Here is a 17,108-nt window from a genome sequence, read left to right on the forward strand (position 1 = left end):
GCTCCAGAGTGCTGCCTCGCTCGGATGAAGACCCCCATCCTCTGAGAGTTCATGGTTCTAGATTCTGTTGTCTGTTCCAGGTGCCTCCTCTGTCGGGTCTTCCCAGAAGTCCTCGCTCTTCCTCCACGTATTCATCTCCACTTCCTACCCCCCCCACCCCCCCATCCAGGGCCTTCTCTCTTCTAGTCACCAAGACAAGAACTCCTTCCCATCCGAGTATCCACCTGCAAACTAATCCTCAAATTAGTAAATTAACGCTCCAGGCGCTGAGAATAAAACCTCAGGGAGGCCTTTGGCTGCTCTGAGCACGGTCTGGGAACCGTTTCTCTTGCCGAATCGAAGGCTGCTGGACCAAAATAACCACGGGGGATGGGGCTGGGTATTCCGTCCCCACCAGGTAAAGACAGGCTGGAGCTGCTGTTTTCCATGTCCTTGGGGGATTCCGGTTTAAATGTCGCTTAGGGGCCAGACTCCCCAGCCATGCAACCAAGTGAGGTTCTTGTTATTGCCCTCAGGGGGGGTCCCGTTCCCATCTGCTGGGCAGGAAGGATGTCTGTCTCCTTGAACCCCAGACGCTGAGCCGGCCGCCTCCCATTGTTCTGGCCTGTGGTCAGCCCCCCTTCTCAGGCCGACCACACAACCTGACCAAGCAATTCTCTGGGAATACTTCGGGTAAGAAAAAATCGCTTTATTAAAGGGCCTCTGTCACAAGCCCCCCCATTTCTGGACCTGTCAGGCTTTCAGTAGAAGTTTCTGGTTGTCTTTCCTTCCGGTTTCTCTGTCCATGGCTTCCTGAGATTTGGCACTCTCAGCGGCATCTGGGGAAGGGCCAGTGAGCTTGGGGTGCTGGCCCAATGCAGGGAGGGCTGGCAGCTGGCAGAGCGCCAGGGAGTGGCCAGCCCCACAGCCCACAAGGAGTCCCGGTGACGACTGCAGAGATGGCACAGGCTGCGGGGCCCAGATGTTGGCTTCGGAGCCGTCCCCGCACATGCCGTGCTCGTTCCAGCCCCAAGAGTAGCACGTCCCTCCTGTGGAAAAGAAAAGACTGCTGTAGAAGTGGCTTTGAGAACAGGGCTCAATCAACCAACCTGGGGACACAGGTAATATCCTAAACCCCGGTTTCCACGTGACAAGACCAAAGCTCAACCGTACTTGGTGGCTTGCCCGCCACCCTTGCTTCCACCCTGCCCTCCAGAGCCTTCCCAGTGTTTCTCACTCCTGCCACCCCACAGCTGTCCCTGTCCCAAACCTGGCCTTCCTCCTTCCTTCACCGTAACCTCCTCCCTCCCACCCATCTCATAATCCAAGACCTGCCGACTCTTCCTCCAGAGAAATAGCTCAAATCCTTCCATCTCTCCATCTCTACTGCCTTCCCCTTATCCCGGCACCATTCTCCCGCGCGCTGGGCCGTGCCGACAGCCAAGGGACTAACTGGGCAGCTCACCATCTGCCCCAATCTTCAAAGAGTGTCTAGATGATCTCTGACAACTGCAAATCTAATCACATCACTCCCCTGCTTAAAAGACTTCTGTGACTTCCAATGCCCTTAAAGGCCTTTCTTTGGCCTGTGAGGCCCTGAGTGACCTGGCTCCTGACCACCTTGCTGCTCTCCCCTTACTCTCCCCCCACCTCACTACATTCCAAAACCCCTGCCTTCTTCCCATTCCTTACATACGCCTTGTGGGGCCTTCTTTCTCTTGAGGTCCTCTTTTTAATGGGCTCCAGACCTCCTCATCTTTTAAATTCAAGTTAAATGTCATTCTGAGGCCAGATTCCCTGGCCACTCGATCTAACTTAGATTCTTGATATTGCCCTTGGACTTCACCCCCACGGGGGCCCTTGCACTTTGTGGTGGATAGATGACTTGTGTAGTCATGTGTGTACTGTCCCCTCCTCACTAGCCGATGTGCTCTACAAGGAGGGAAGGACCACGTACGTTTCATTCACTGCCGTATCTCTAGCCTGGTACACAGCTGGTGCTCAATAAGGGCTCGTTGATGAGATAAAAGATTGAATGAACACAGTCATACAGCCAGAGTCTCTAGACCAGCATGATGCCCCCACACATCACAGCATCTCTTCCTAGGTTTAGACCCTTTCCTAGGGCCTAAACTCACTCGTGTTTTTTGTAGTCATTAAAAATTTTCTGCCCCCAATTTATAAAAATAATACATCTTCCTGACCAAAAAAAAAAATGAAAAATATGGATGAGTGTAAAGAAAAAGCAGACTTTGATCTTGGCACTACTATGTTAAACCTTTAATTTGTGAAATTTGTAAATATTTGTGTATATTTCATTCTGCTTTTGTCCCTTACTAACACAAATATTTCTCCACAGAACTGCAAAGGATTCAAAAAGAAAATTAAAAATAATTTGTTTTTTGAAATAGTTCAATATGCAGAAAGATACAAGAAATAACTTAGCAGAAAGAAACACACTCCGTCCAGATTTAGAACATTCGTCAACATACCTGCTTCAACGCTTCCCTTAAAAAAAAGAAAATATACCAGTAAGATAACAGTTTAAGCCCTGCTTCCCGTTCTTGCCCTCCAGCCATTTCTCCTCCCAGGAAGGAGCCACTATTTTGAAGTTGGTGTTTGCTACTGGTTTTATACTTTCTACACATATGTCATTAAATGCCACGTAGCATTTTTAGTCTGTTTTAAAGATGTATATAAATAGTGTTGAAATATCTATCTTTATAACACGTGCCCTTTACACTCAGTATTCTTTTTGGAAATTTATCCGAGCTGACACAGATCAAGTTCATTTATTTTAACTGTGCTCAGTATCCCCTTATGTATAAATCTTATTTGACTTATCTATTCCCCTTCCGATGGACAGTTCTTTGAGGATGGTAATTGTTGCTATCTTCTTACACAATATATAATGTACAATATCATGTACTTCATAGTAATATTGTCGCTATTGTAAACAGCGCTGCCATGAACACCCCTGAGCACGTCTCCCTGTACAGAGAGGCGTCTGCGCAGGGCCGGTCCCCAGACGTGAGTGGAGTGGAGCCACACGTTTAGATTTAGATACGGCTAATAGCTGCCACAATGGCTGCAGTTACTTCCCGTCCCATCAGCGATGGATATGAATGTTTCCCTCTATCTTTTTTTTAATTTTTTTTTCAACGTTTATTTATTTTTGGGACAGAGAGAGACAGAGCATGAACGGGGGAGGGGCAGAGAGAGAGGGAGACACAGAATCAGAAACAGGCTCCAGGCTCCGAGCCATCAGCCCAGAGCCTGACGCGGGGCTCGAACTCACGGACCGCGAGATCGTGACCTGGCTGAAGTCGGACGCTTAACCAACTGCACCACCCAGGCGCCCCTCCCTTTACCTTCGCACTCTTGCTATTCTGATAAGTACAATGAACGAATCTGCATTTCCCCCGACTACTAGTGAGAGGGAGCGTCACTTCATTTATAGCCCTGAGTTGCCTCCTCTTATGAATTGCCTCTGTACATTCTTGCCTGTTTGGCTGTTTGTCTTTTTTTTTTTTTTTAATGGATTTGTGAGTTTTCTTGATGTATTATTTTCTACTTTTTTGCTACTCTATGCATTGTGTCTTCTCCCACACGTCCATGGCATGTCTCCTCACTTTGCTTACGGTATCTTTTGTTAAACAAATTTCTTTAAAATGACTGTCTGATTGTCCATTATGGAGATTCAACCATTTCCTTAACCTGTATCCTATTAACAGATATGCAGGTTGTTTCGAGTTTTTCATTATTTTGAATAACTTGAATAATATTCCTGTGAGTATCTTTGCACATGTATCTTTTTCTACCTAATTGCTTCCTCAAATTAGATTCTTAAAATGGGAATTCCTGGTCAACTGGTATCAACATTTTTGAGATTCCTGAGTACTGTTTTTAATGCTTCCACAATATTTTTCAGAAAGGCCACCTGAATACAACTATGGCAATCTGTGGAAGTTTCCGTTTTACTCCAGCATTGCCAGTATTTAGTGCTCATTATAATGTTTAAAAAATCTTTTCTAGTTTGAAGACACAAAAAGATTTCTCATTGCTTGTATTTGTACATTATTGCCATCAAAACTGAAAAATAAGGGGCGCCTCTGTGGCTCAGTCGGTTAAGCGTCCAACTTCAGCTCAGGTCATGATCTCATGGTTCATGGGTTCGAGCCCCACACCAGGCTCTGTGCTTACAGCTCCAAGCCTAGAGCCTCCTTGAGATTCTGTGTCTCAGTCTCTCTCTGCCCCTCCCCTGCTTGCACTCTCTCTCTCTCTCTCAAAAATAAACATTAAAAAATTTTTGAAAAACCTGAAAAATAATTCTTACGTTACTCAGATATTTGTATTTCCTCTTTTGTGTATTGTCTGCTTCATATCTTTTTCCTGTTTAGTATACAAGGGTTTAAGTGCTCAGATCCAAGAGCCAGATGGTTTGGGTTCAAATCCTAGCTCCTCTATTTATTAGCTGAGTGACCTTGGGCAAGTTACTTAGTGTCTCTGTGCCTCAGTTCCTTCATCTGTTAAATGGGGATAATAGTACCTTTATCATAAAGTTGTTTGCAAGCGTTAAATGAGTAAGTAGGTGTAAAATACTTAGAATGGTACTTGCCACATAGTATTATGTAAATATTTGTTATTGTTAAGAGCCTTCTTAAGAGCCTTCTTGTTTTAAAGATTTTTATTTTTAGAATATTCTTTCTCTGCCATATCTAGCACAAATATTTTTTTCTTAGTTTGACTTAAAACTTTGTCTTGGGTCTTTTGATATAAAACATAAGCTTCATGGTTCTTTGTAGTAAACTTCATTGATCTTTTACAATTTCTTCTACTGCTTCTAAGAACTGAAAGCCCATCCCTGTCTGGATCAGAATGTATTCTTTTTGGTTTTTCAACGATCTTATTTACTTTTCTATCTTTACATTTCACCCTTTCCCCACTGAAAATCTGTTTCCCAGACTACTCTTCCACAGGGGGAGGCTGGCTGGCCAGGGATTACCCTTCCTTTCCCTTTTCCTTTTCCCTGGTAGGAAGGCAATCACTGGCCAAAAGTTTGGGTTTGGGGAAACACAGATGTCTCCCTGTTTGGCCCACGAGCGAGGAAATGCACACAGAGAAGATGAGCCCCGGGCCGCAGCTCCTATGGTTACGCAGGAGTTTCAGCCAAGTTGACGGGAGGCACAAAGTGGGAGAGTGGAAGAGGCTTGGTACCTTTGGGCCCTGCTCGGCACCTGGTGTGGGCTTCGCGCCCGGGCCTGGTGAGTGGCACCAGCTGACGGTCAGCAGGAATGGGGGTGGGAGGAAGGCAGAGCTGACCTACCACCAGGACGCGGCACAACGGGCAGCTGGCAGGTCCCTCTCCTCCTGCCAAAGGAAACACGCTCTGAGGGGCCGGGGTAGCCAGAGGCCTTGAGCCAGGGCTTTCATGCCCACTGGGTCGAGAAGTCTGGCAAAGGGCCAGAAATTTCTTCCCCCAATACTTCCAAAGAAGCCTACTCGAAGTCAGGTGCTTTATATTCTTTATCTCATTTAATTCCAACAACCCTGTGAGGCAGCCATGTTTCGTAGATTATTCTCGTTTCGTAGAGGATGAGGCGAGGCACTAGAAACCAGGAAGTGTGGCTCCAGAATCTGCACTAACTTTGCATATTATATACCAGGGCTTGCCAAATTTATTCTAAAAAGGCAGATAGTAAATATTTTAGGTTTGAGAGCCTCATTTGGTTTCTGTTGCATATTCTTCTTCTTTATTATAACCCTTTAAAAACCATTCGTAGCTTGCAAGGCCATACGAAACAGGCCATAGCTCAGACCTGGCCTGCGGGTCACACTTTGCCAGCCCTTGGCATACATATACAATGTCCACTATTTACTGTGGACTGTGCTCCACTGTCCCGGGTCCCACACTACTGAATGGCTGTGCGATAATGGTACTTCTGTCCCCATCTACGTCATAAGGTCGCTAGGAGGAGGACTGCATAAGTGGACATGCCCCAGCACAGTGCCCGACACACGGTGATGGTCCACACCCACGTATGAGGCAGACCACAGGAAGGGGAGGAAAAGGCTTTAAGAAAGGGCGTGCCAGTGTCAAATGGCACGGAGGAGAGGACGGGCACCAGCAGATGGGAAGGCCTAGGTGGAACGACACGAAGTTTGGGGTTTCTGAACATTTTAAACAAACTTCCTAAGTAAAAAACAAAAACAAAAACAAAAACCAGGCTGCTGAACTTCGAAAGTGAAAGATGAACTGTGCCTTGGGGCACCTGGGTGGCTCAGCCAGTTAAGTGTCTGACTTCGGTTCAGGTCATGATCTCATGGTTTGGGAGTTTGAGCCCCGAGTTGGGCCCTGTGCTGACAGCTTGGAGCCTGGAGCCTGCTTCGGACTCTGTGTCTCCCTCTCTCTCTGCCCCTCCCCCACTCATACTCTGTCTCTCAAAAATAAATAAACGTTTAAAAAAAAAAACTAAAAAAAAAAAAAAAAAAAGAAAGATGAGCTGTGCCCTGAACAGAAGGGACTCTCAGCAAGACCTTTAAGTACTGAAGCCCCTCCAGCATTTGAGAATTGGTTTCATATGCCCCCCCAACCAGCCTCATTTAGGGTCTTTTTAGGGACACAGTGAAGGTGGGAAGGCCCTCTGGATTCAGCAAGCTGCTACTACGCAGGCCCCTCTCATGCAGAAGTGAGAGGAAGGAGAATGGCCTATGGTAGGCCTCTCCCTAAGCTAACTGGAATGTGGAACACCCAGTTTTCAAAATAGGTAGGTTATAGGATCATTCCTGGCTTTACAGAGGGCTCTCTGCAGTGTGCCAGGCACTTACCAGGTCCTTGAGGAACTGAAACCCACCTGATTGATCCAGACCTGATTTACTGGCCCCGAGGTACATGGCTGGGCCTTGGGTGGAGAGCCCATAGTTACTGGGATTCCCTAGCCTCTTAAGACTTCAGGCCCCCTGATCATGGGGCTCAATGGAGTTGGCCTCATCCAGGCTGTGACAAGTGATGGGCTTGCAGCCCACCACACTTGCGTCAGCCTAAGAGCCCTGCAGGCAGCGGAACCCAGGGACTGGCAGGGTCCTGGCACAGGCTAGACACAATACTCAAATCTGTTCAGGCCTCGTGGCACCTGCCTGAGCTTCTTGGCAACCTGGGTCCTTAGAGGGCCTTATGGTGCTGGGATTACAGCCCAATGCTAGGGAGGGGGACACATTTCTGCTGGAGGGCCTTGCCTAAGAGGGGCAAACACCTGAGCATGTGTGATAGAGCTAGTGCGGTAGAGCTTCATTCTGAACCACGGAACGAAGACTACATTTCCCAACCTCTCTTGCAGCTGGGTGTGTGAATGAGCTGTAAGCCAAAATGTTCTGTAATAGCTATGGCGGCTTGCCTTCAAAGACAGATGGCATGTACCCATTGTCCCTTCGTCTATCTTCTCACTGGGAATGTGGATGTGATGGCTGGAGCTCTAGCTGCCATCTCAAACCATGAGAAAGAAGGCTATCACCTAGGGATATTACTTCCCAATTGCATACAAATGTCACTTAATCCCCACAGCAACCTCCATTTATGACTCCGGTGTTATGATCTCCATTTTACAGATGACGCTACTAGGCTCAAAGGGTGAAAAAACTTGTTCATGGTCACACAGCCATGCTGAGCCAGGACTAGAATCCCTGACTCCCAAGTCTCAGGCTCATTCACGAGTGCCAAACTGTGTGAAAATGTAGTAACATCACCGAATGGTTAGTGTATGCCAGGCCCTGTGATGAACACTTAGTTCACTGAATCTCCATAACAAGCCTGCAAGGTAAAATCTAACATTATCCCCGTTTTCCAGAGGGATGGCGTCAACCAGGCAAGGTAAGAAGCAGAACTGGATTCTAGCCTGGGCATTGGGACTCCAGGGCCTCTTCTGTTAATATACTATCCTCTCTAGCGAAAACCCTGCTTCCCAGGTAATTAGGAAAAGGTACAGAGTCGCAGCCCACCTGTGTGGGGGACAAGGTCAGCGGTGGAAGGCAGGAGCCATAGCTGGTGAGAGAAGCGCTCTGCAGGAAGCACAAACCTCACTGAGCCCTTGTGAGCATTGGGGCCCAGGCCCGAGGAAGCCGCATAAGGCCCTGCCCCTCCTGCATCTAGTGGGCTGGGGAAGGGAGGAAGAATGTGGGCAAAAAGTCAGGCAACTAATGGTTCCCCTTGTCTCCTGTCAAAGGCCTCACAAAGACCTAGAGCATCAGGAGGGGCTGGTCTTCTGCAATACCAGGCAGAGAGAGAAGGACGGGTGAGGTCTGAGTAGCCTCACAGAGAAGACTCTGGATTCAGGAAGCTGGTAAATGTCATTGTGGCCGCAGCTGGCCCTGGAGCTGGGTAAAATTGGGAAAAACTTCTGAGTGTCCAGCCACCAAACTCACGTGGATTCCACCCCTTTGGCCATAATTGCCAGGGTGATCCCTAGGGTCCTGCTGTGAGCGAGGAATGGCGAGGGAAGAACCCAGAATTCAGGCCTCATATAGTGTTTTGGGTCTAGTTCAGGTCCTCACGCTCTCTTGCCTGGACAATTACAATAGCTACTCTATCCTTTACGCAGAGGCAGCTGGCCTGGGTGGGGGACTCAGGCTGAAGCACAGCAAGGACTAGGTCCTCCTGTGGACAACCTCCTGTCTCCTGCCACCAAGGTGACCAAGACCAGGACTCTCAGCTGGCTCTCCAAGCCCTCTGTTCCTCTTGGCTGCATCACCCCTCTTTCCCAGTGCTCTGTGCCAGCCCCGCAGGCTTGGCCGCAGGCAACAGCCCCGGCCGTTGGCACGGGCCCTCTTACGGTGGGCAGAGTCTGGGCTGAGACAAATCAAGAGTCCCTCCCCGAATTCACCCAGGCCTTTCACACAGTCATGATTTGCTCAGGCAAGTCCATTTATGTGGAAGCTCTTCTTCCTGGCCCTGTGCTGGACACAAGACCTAGATGAGGAAAATTCAGTTTCTGCCCCCGGGCTCCCGGTCCACTGGGGAAGACAACCATGAGAAGGATGATTATGGGGGCCAATGGCATGTGTGCACAAGGAGCCACACACAACAGTGTTCACTGCAAAAGACTGGGGGAAGCCCCCAAATACTCATCTATAAAGGAGTGTTTAAAGAAAGGATGACTCGACCCTACTACCCAGCTACTAAAAACAATGAGATAGCTTTCTATGGCCTGACATCAAGATATCTAAGACATTCTAGAGAGAAAATCAGTTGCAGAACAACAGAGTATGATTCAATTTATGTAGATCCCCTATATATTTCTATAGGTACAGAGCTTGAAGAATACATCCCCAACTGTGAACAATCTCTGAGCCACAGAGGGAGAAATGGAGGGGAAAGGTGGCCAAGATTTTGTCGTTTGTTCAAATACTTTAAGAAGTAGTAACAAAGGATGATGATTTAAAAAAAAACACACACACAAAACTATAGCTTACTTGACAATAATACATTTAAAAAAATAACAGTGTTCCTAAGGGACAGAGGTAGCATAGAGGAGAGGATGGTATGCTCTGTTGGGGAAAGGAGATGGGTGTCACTGAAAGTTTCAGAGGTTCATTCTTAGCTGGGTTTTGAAGGATGAGTAGGAGTTAACCAATTTTTTTTAAGGTTTATTTAACTTTTTTTTTTTTTTAGCATTTATTCATTTTTGAGAGAGAGAGAGAGAGAGAGAGAGAGAGAGAGGCAGGCAGGGGAGGGGCAGAGAGAGAGGTTGACACAGAGCTTGAACTCATGGACCTGAGTTGAAGTTGGATGCTTAACCGACTGAGCCACCCAGGTGCTCCAGGAGTTCACCAGTCTTAAATAGAGGGTATCCATTGAAATCTGCCCACTCTGAGCTGCTTTCATTGATCCCAGTGTCATCCTTTTGCTGCAGAAGTGAATGGTGGCTGAGCATAGGGCTGGGTCCCACTGGGCTGTGGGAAGGCTATTAATTTCACTTTGTCTGAGCTCCTAGTACCCAGAATCCTCTGAGCATACACACCACACCCCTCCTGGTTCTACAGGTATTTATATTTGCACTTGTCTCACCAGTCTGTGAGCTGGGATTGGAGTTGGGTGCTGAGAACAGGGCACACTCATCAAGTAGTCCTTAGGCACATGGGATAGGCACTCAGATTATGTATGCATCTAGTCTTTCTGAGCCCCCTGTTCTGTCTAGAGAGTAGCAAGAAGGGGAACTCACCTAATGCTGAAATTGGGTGCCATCAACCTCAGTTGTATGCCTGGTTGCTTGCCTTTATTCCCTCGTCTGTGGCCAGAACTGCCCGCTGGCCATAGGCCTCAAGAACAGAGAGCTGCAAGTCTCTGACCCCAGTCACACTGCCCAGAAAAGCAGTTCCTACAGAGAATGGCCATGAGAATGGCTGTGAGGACAATGGCCTCATGGGGCCAGGCTGAGGGAAGAGGCATTGACAGTGCAGGACCCTTTCAATAACCAGTCTATCCATCACTCTCCAGGGCCCATGACGCCCTCAGGCAGGAGCTGAGGCAGCAGGAAAGAGCCGTTCCAGAATCAGAAAGTGGAGCTGTTCACCCACAGAATCACTCTAGGGAAGTTTTGGGATTGTGGCCCAAATTGCCTCAGGGAAGGCTGTAAGTGGAAGCAGGCTGGCCTAGGGGCCCTTCCAGACCAGGATCCATGGAAATGCTGAGAATGCATTGAGAAAGGGAGATGGGGTGAGAGCTGAAAGCAAGGAGGAGGAGGGCTGGGTGTCTACATGGAAGAAAAGATAAGGGCCTCTGGAAGAAGGAATTAGGAAGGTAACATTCAAAACATAGCCAGAACCAGCCACTTCTCACCAGCCCCATCACCTCATACTAGAACTCTGAGGGCTTCCTACTGGTTCCTCTGCTGCCTCTATTGCCTCTCGTCATCTGTCCTCCACACAGAGCCTGCATGATCCCATTGAAACCCAAGTCAGACATGGCACTGCTCTGCTCAGAATGCTCCAATGGCTTCTCCTCTTACTCAGATAAACAACAGCTTCCTCTCCGACCTCAAGTCCCATGTGTTCCACCCTACTGACATCAGAACAACTACACTGACTTCTTGTTCCTCAAACAGTAATCACCTCAGGGCCTTTGCACTTGCTATTCCTGCTGTCTGGAATGCTCTTGCCCTGATATACACAGGTTCATTCCCTCATGTTGTGCACGTATTTGTTCAAATGCCACCTTATCTATCTGAAAGGCCTTCCCTGACGACTCTGTATGAAATAGCAGTCTACAACCCTCCCCATCTCTGTCTCCTCATCTGCTTTATTTATTTATTTTTTACTGTTTATCAGCTCTTCAAAAGAAGGGACTCAGTTTTGTATGCTGCCATATCCCAGCACCTAAACAGTGCTCAGCACCTATTAGTACTCAAATACCTATTGTGGGAATGAACAAACAAATGAATAAATGAATGAACCAATGAACGAATGAACTGAATGAATAAATGGCCAGTGAGATAACAGAGCTGCCTCGTTCTCTCCTGAAGAGGCAAAAGAGAACCTGTGGATGTGGGGAGGAGATGCCATGGGTAGGCCGACTGTAGCTCACTATCAGGAAGAAGGCTGGGATGGCTAGGAGGCTGCCCAGAAGAGCAGCAGGTGGTCTTCTGCTGGAGGTTCTGAGCCCCCCGTTGGCACGGGCCCTCTTACGGTGGGCAGAGTCTGGGGTGAGACAAATCAAAAGTCCCTCTGGCCATGGAGAGCTTGTGTGGCAGTGTGGGTGGGTGTAGATGTGTATGAGAGGGAGGAAGGTGAGGCCGAAAGCAGGGCCCAGGCCTTCAGGCTGGCTCCCTCTGACAAGACAGACGAATGGCCTTGGTTCAGATGATAAACAGAAACATACTGAGTTTCTGGGTTTACCCTCATCAGTCTTATTCTGAGGCTGCAATGTTGGGGCTGCTTTAGAACCTCTTTTAAAACCCCGTATCTCAAAAAGTTGTCCAGTTCTTTGTCAGTCTCTGTCCCATTACGTAAGAGGAAACTGAGGCCCAGAGTGGGGCAGTATTGTGCTGAGGTCCTCACCTACACACCTTCCCACTGCTCTCCGCCTCTCCCTTTGCATCACTTCGGGCACTGCATGTGATGGTTGGAGCAGCTCAGTGAGGAAGGTATTTGGATCAACACTGCATGGAAGAGAACATGAGAGTCTGGAAGAGGTTCAGAAACAGCTCAGCTGGGAGAGGCAGAGGCCAGCCTTCTGCCCCCACTTCCCCCCACCCCGGAGCAGGAGGTGCTGGGGCTGCCGTGGCCACATTTTCCCAGTCACCTGCGCAGAGAGCGTGCCGTGGCACGTGGCACGTTGGCTCCACTGGGTGACTATTCTTAGATCTAGGGAGCTAGGAATGATGGATTTAGAACTTACGAGGTGGAAACGTGTTGGCCTGTTTTATAAACAACTGAAATCCTCCCCCCAGACTGTCTTTCTGAGTGCTGTGTTCTCTGTGGAACTGCTGGCTTTCTGGGCTTCCTGGCTGCACTGAGAGAGGGAAGAGAAAAGGCAACTAACCCTCTCGAGGGCCTACTATGGCCACGGATGGTGCCAGGGCTTTTGCATGACTCCATCCCGTTGAACAGAGCAGCCCTGGCAAGACGGTATTGGGATCACACTCTGTGATCACAGAGAGGTCCTGAAATGAGTAGGCCTGGTGTGCAGCCCGGTCCTGCCAGCAGGGGTCTGGACCTGGTGGGTGGAGTGTTAAGGGCACAGGGTGGCAGCTCTGGAGTTCAATTCCTGGTAAGCGTTTCAAGTACTACGATTTCTTCACTGGAGGTGACAAGCTGTTGGCCTGTCCTCACAGCCAGCCAGGGGCCCTCCTCTCAATAGGTTCCAGGTTGCCATCATCCCTTTTTAAGTGTGTTCCCAGAGCTGGCCACAGCTCTCTAGAGACAATACACCCCTCTGGACGTATACCTTGTCCTGGAGGCAGCCTCTATCAGTTTAGCTGAGGCCACAGGAGCTGTGTTGGAGTCCCGGTCTGCGGACTCCTAAACCGTGCATGAGAAGCTATACTGCGTCCCCTGGCCTGGGCTATGTGCTTCTGTTCTGGACCTGGCCAGAACTTTCAAGTTGTCTCCATTATTGTCTTACTGAATGCCCCAAGGGGCACTAGAGGAAGGTCAGGGGCACAGATGCAGCTCTGGGACCAGGGGCAGTGGGACTGCTGCCATTCCTGGGTCCTGGTCACCAACAGAGCCTCCCTACGCTGTTCTCCTCCCTGTGCCTGTCGGGGAATCACCAGTGTGCGTGAGAAGAGGCTGGGCGTTAGCATAACAGTGGGGGTAGAGGTGAGAGGGTCTGGGGCAGAAGAATCTATAGGCAGATCAGAAGATTAGGGCTCTAGAGAGGAGCCACGACTGGATGACACAAACCTGAGAAGGAATTCTCCCTTGCTTTCCAATCACTTACTAATGAGCGTCTGCTCTGTGTTTGGTGCTGTACCCAATTCAGGTTGATGTATTTGGCACACAGCAACTAGGCCCCCACACAGTACGAGTGCTAGGTCAGGGACACATGCCAACTCTTCAGAAGGATCAAACCCCTTTGGGATAGAGCCTGTCTCTTACTTATCTTCTCTTTTTCAGATAGTAAATTTTTATTGAACTCCATGACAGCCAAAAAAGAAAGAAAGAAAATACAATAGTACAAAAGAGGAAAAAACTAAGGGATTAATCCTTTAAATTTACATTAATGTATTTTTTTTCCTTTTAAGAAAACTTTAATTTTTTTAGAGCGGTTTCAGGTTACAGAAAAACTGAGCATGAAGTACAGAAAATTCCCGGTCTCCATACACTCACTGCTTCCCCACTATCGATAGCCCGCACCCGAGTGGTACATTTGTTACAATCGATGAACCCACCTTGACACATCATTAGGGCCCAAAGTCCCACAGTTTACATTAGGGGTCACTCTTGGTGTTGCTGTACATTCTATGGGCTCTGACAAATATGCGATGACATGTATCCCCCATTATAGCATCAGACAGAACAGTTCCACTGCCCTAGGTCCTCTGTGCTCCACCTATTTATTTATGGTTTTATCCAGCAGAGTGAACGCATGAGTGGAGGAATAGCTATTCCTCCCATAAGAGTGCCCGTAAGGTTCACGCACGGCTCTAGCAGGAGGAATACAGAAGTGAACAGGACACAGGCCCGTGTCCTCCAGGGGCGTACATTCTACTGAGGCAACAACAAGCAAGCAGACACAAATCGACAGGATGCATCTAGTGATAAAGAGCTATAAAGAAACAAAATGGAATAATATGATTGAAAGGACAGGTGGTCAGGAAGTCCTCTCCAATAAGGTGGCCTCTGAGCCAACCTCAGGGTGAGAAGGAGCCAGGTCTACAAGCACCTGGAGGAAGAGCTTTCCAGGCAGAGACAATGATAAATATAAAATCCCAGAGCGGGAAGTTCTGCCCGTTCTATGTGTGTGGGGCCGAGAGAGCTGGGGAGAGGCAGGCCTTGAGAGGGAAGGGAAGCCTGGTGAGGAGTCAGGAGTTTATTCTGAGGATGCTGAGAAGCCACTGGAGAGTTTTAAGCAGGGAGAAGATTTGACTTACGTTTGAAAAGGCTGCTCTGTGAAGGGGGAAACACAGGGAGACTTTCAGGAGGCTCCTGCCTGGCAGAGGACCTGGCGTGAGGGGGCAGGATGGAGTGGGCTGGGAGCAGGGGAATGGGCAGAAATGGACGGATTTATTCTACTCTGATAGTAGGGTGTTTGGACCTGTTGACGGATTGACACAGGGAGCGAGTGACGGGGATTCGTTGAGCGATGGCAGCCAGTAGTGCCATTTATGAGGTGGAGGAGCCTGGGGGAGGGCTGGGCTTAGGGAACAAATGGAGTTCTGTTGTGGACATTTTAAGGTGGAAGTGCCTACTAGATGTGAATGGATGGATGGATGGATGGATGGATGGATGGATGAATACGTCCCCAAAGACAGGCTTCTGGTGAGCCTACGGGATTACCAACCTGAGTGAGAACTGGGAAACTGAGGATGACAACCACAGGAGCCACCAGGTGAACAGTGGGCAGCTCCAGAGGTAATGGTGTGCTCATGACTCGATGGGGCCTGACTTGGCGCCTTCGTCATGCTGAATTCTAGCTTCTGCTTTTCTTTTTTTCTTGAAGGAAGTGCATGACTGGGATGATGCATACTCCACAGGCCTTTGTGAATGTCCCTACTTCATAAAAAAATGTGTAACATTTGGAAGCAAAATTGCCCTTTGGGATAATTACAACCGACCGGCCCAAGGTCTCCCGCCGGTCCTGTGGGAAGCAGCACCCTCCCCTCAGCCTGGGAGTGGCCTGCTGGGCTGGGACACACCAGCCAGCGCTCCTCGCCTGGGGCGGGTGTCAGCGGGAGAAGTTGCAATCCCGGAGGATGCGGGGTCTGCACAGCATGAGAAATGCTGCAGCCCTGCTGCCAGACTCTCTCTGGAACATGTTCTAATTCCTAGGGAGTGTGAGGCCACCCGAAATGAGGGCTTGTGAAGGAGGCAGCTCTGAGAGGCCCTGTGGCCCTGGCCCTAGAAGAACACACAACCGCAGCTAGGGAGGTCTGGTGAGTCCCGCTGGGCTCCCTGCCTGCGTGGCTGTTCACATCCCTGATGGGACTACTCAGCCTCCTGTGGGCTCAGTCCAAAGGGACAGATTCCCCTCCCAGACGAGGGGGTTAGAAGCTCTAAGGTAGAGGCCGGGCATGTGTCCCCAGGGTGCAAATCTTCCAGTGGCACCCTAGCTCAGAAGGAAATCCAAAGTCTAGTCCTTGACCTATACAGTTCCACACCATCTGGGTCCCAGCTACCTCTCTGATGCCTGCTGTCGCCGCCCCCCTCCCCACTCACTCCTCCTGAGCCACAGTGCCTTCCTTACTGTTCCTCTAACTGGTCAGCCATGCTTTCAGCTTCACATGGGTCTGCTCCCTCTGCCTAGAACACTCTTCTCTGGGTATCCACATGGCATCCTACCTCCTTTCATTTGGGTCTTAGTTTAATTTTCACCTTCTCAGAGAACCTTCCCTGATCAGTCAACCCCATCCATCTCTCCTCTCACCCTGTTTTATTTTCTTTCCTGTCACATAACACCCCATCATATATTTAGGTCTCTCCACTAAGAAATGAAAAACTTCATGAGAGCAAAAATTTCATTTTGTTCAACTGCTGCAACCTCATCACTGAGAATAGTTATAGGTATATAAAAGGTGCTCAATAAATATTTGTTTTAGGAATAAACAGGCGTCACTTGCCCCATTCCCTTGGGAATGCCCATTCCCTTGACGGGAAAGCCCAGTCAAAGAGCTGAGTAGGCTGTCCCCAGGGGTCACCATCAAAAGGAACACTGTACGGGTATATGTGGAGGGGGCAGCCAGGGCAGCCTGTATTGAAGGCACACGCAATTTGTAGAGTGCCTGCAGCCTCAGCTGTGGGGAAGAGAGACATTATAGGTAATGACCGGACAGACTCAACCTTTGGCTAACTCGGCCTGGCCAAGTCTGTCCAAGCTCTGAATAAGGACCCCCACCTACTCAGTGGCCTGCAGGCAGACCCTCTCCCCTTCCCAAGACCAAGAGGAGCCCACTGGGCAGCATGTATCTCAAGTGCTCACTGGATGGGCCAGAAATATGCAAACCATTGTTGTTGCTCAGTAGCTATGGAGCCAGACAGGCTTGGATTTGATCTTGCTTGACACCTACTGTGTATACCTGAGCTTTGGTTTCTTCATATGTAAATAAGGATAGTCATCTTTCCTTTACCTTCTTTTTCCCCCTGGGAACATATGTGTAGAGTACCCAACACAGAGTCTGTCCTGTGATACACACTTGGTCCACATTTGTTCCCTCCCCTGTCTCCCCAGCTGCTGCGGGGGTGGCCTTGTGCCTCCTGCCCAGGATCCGGTTCCCAGCCCTCCTTACTTCCAGATGTTAGTACATTTAGGAGGATCCCCAGTGCAGGGGCACATGACACAAGCATGACATCCCTCCTCTCTGGCCATCCCCCAAGACCCCTTGCATGGAGCAAGTAGATAACACTTCACACAAGTTCTAGCTGAGACCTCAGTCAGTGATTGAGGTGTCCTGACAGGCGCAAGCCACTGAGCATTGCTA

At 49.1% G+C, this 17,108-nt stretch overlaps 1 protein-coding gene across 1 annotated transcript in view; it reads right to left on the bottom strand.

Moving 5' to 3' along the window:
* Positions 1-676: 676 nt before the first annotated feature.
* The window catches only part of SERGEF (secretion regulating guanine nucleotide exchange factor), a 235,566-nt gene continuing 219,134 nt past the window's right edge, over positions 677-17,108 (bottom strand). The window contains 2 exon segments of the mRNA XM_043582360.1: positions 677-780; positions 783-1,028. Of these exon segments, the coding sequence (XP_043438295.1) occupies positions 692-780; positions 783-1,028 (335 nt within the window). The 3' untranslated portion in view covers positions 677-691.

This window comes from Prionailurus bengalensis, chromosome D1, assembly GCF_016509475.1.
Source record: "Prionailurus bengalensis isolate Pbe53 chromosome D1, Fcat_Pben_1.1_paternal_pri, whole genome shotgun sequence".
NCBI lineage: Eukaryota > Metazoa > Chordata > Mammalia > Carnivora > Felidae > Prionailurus > Prionailurus bengalensis.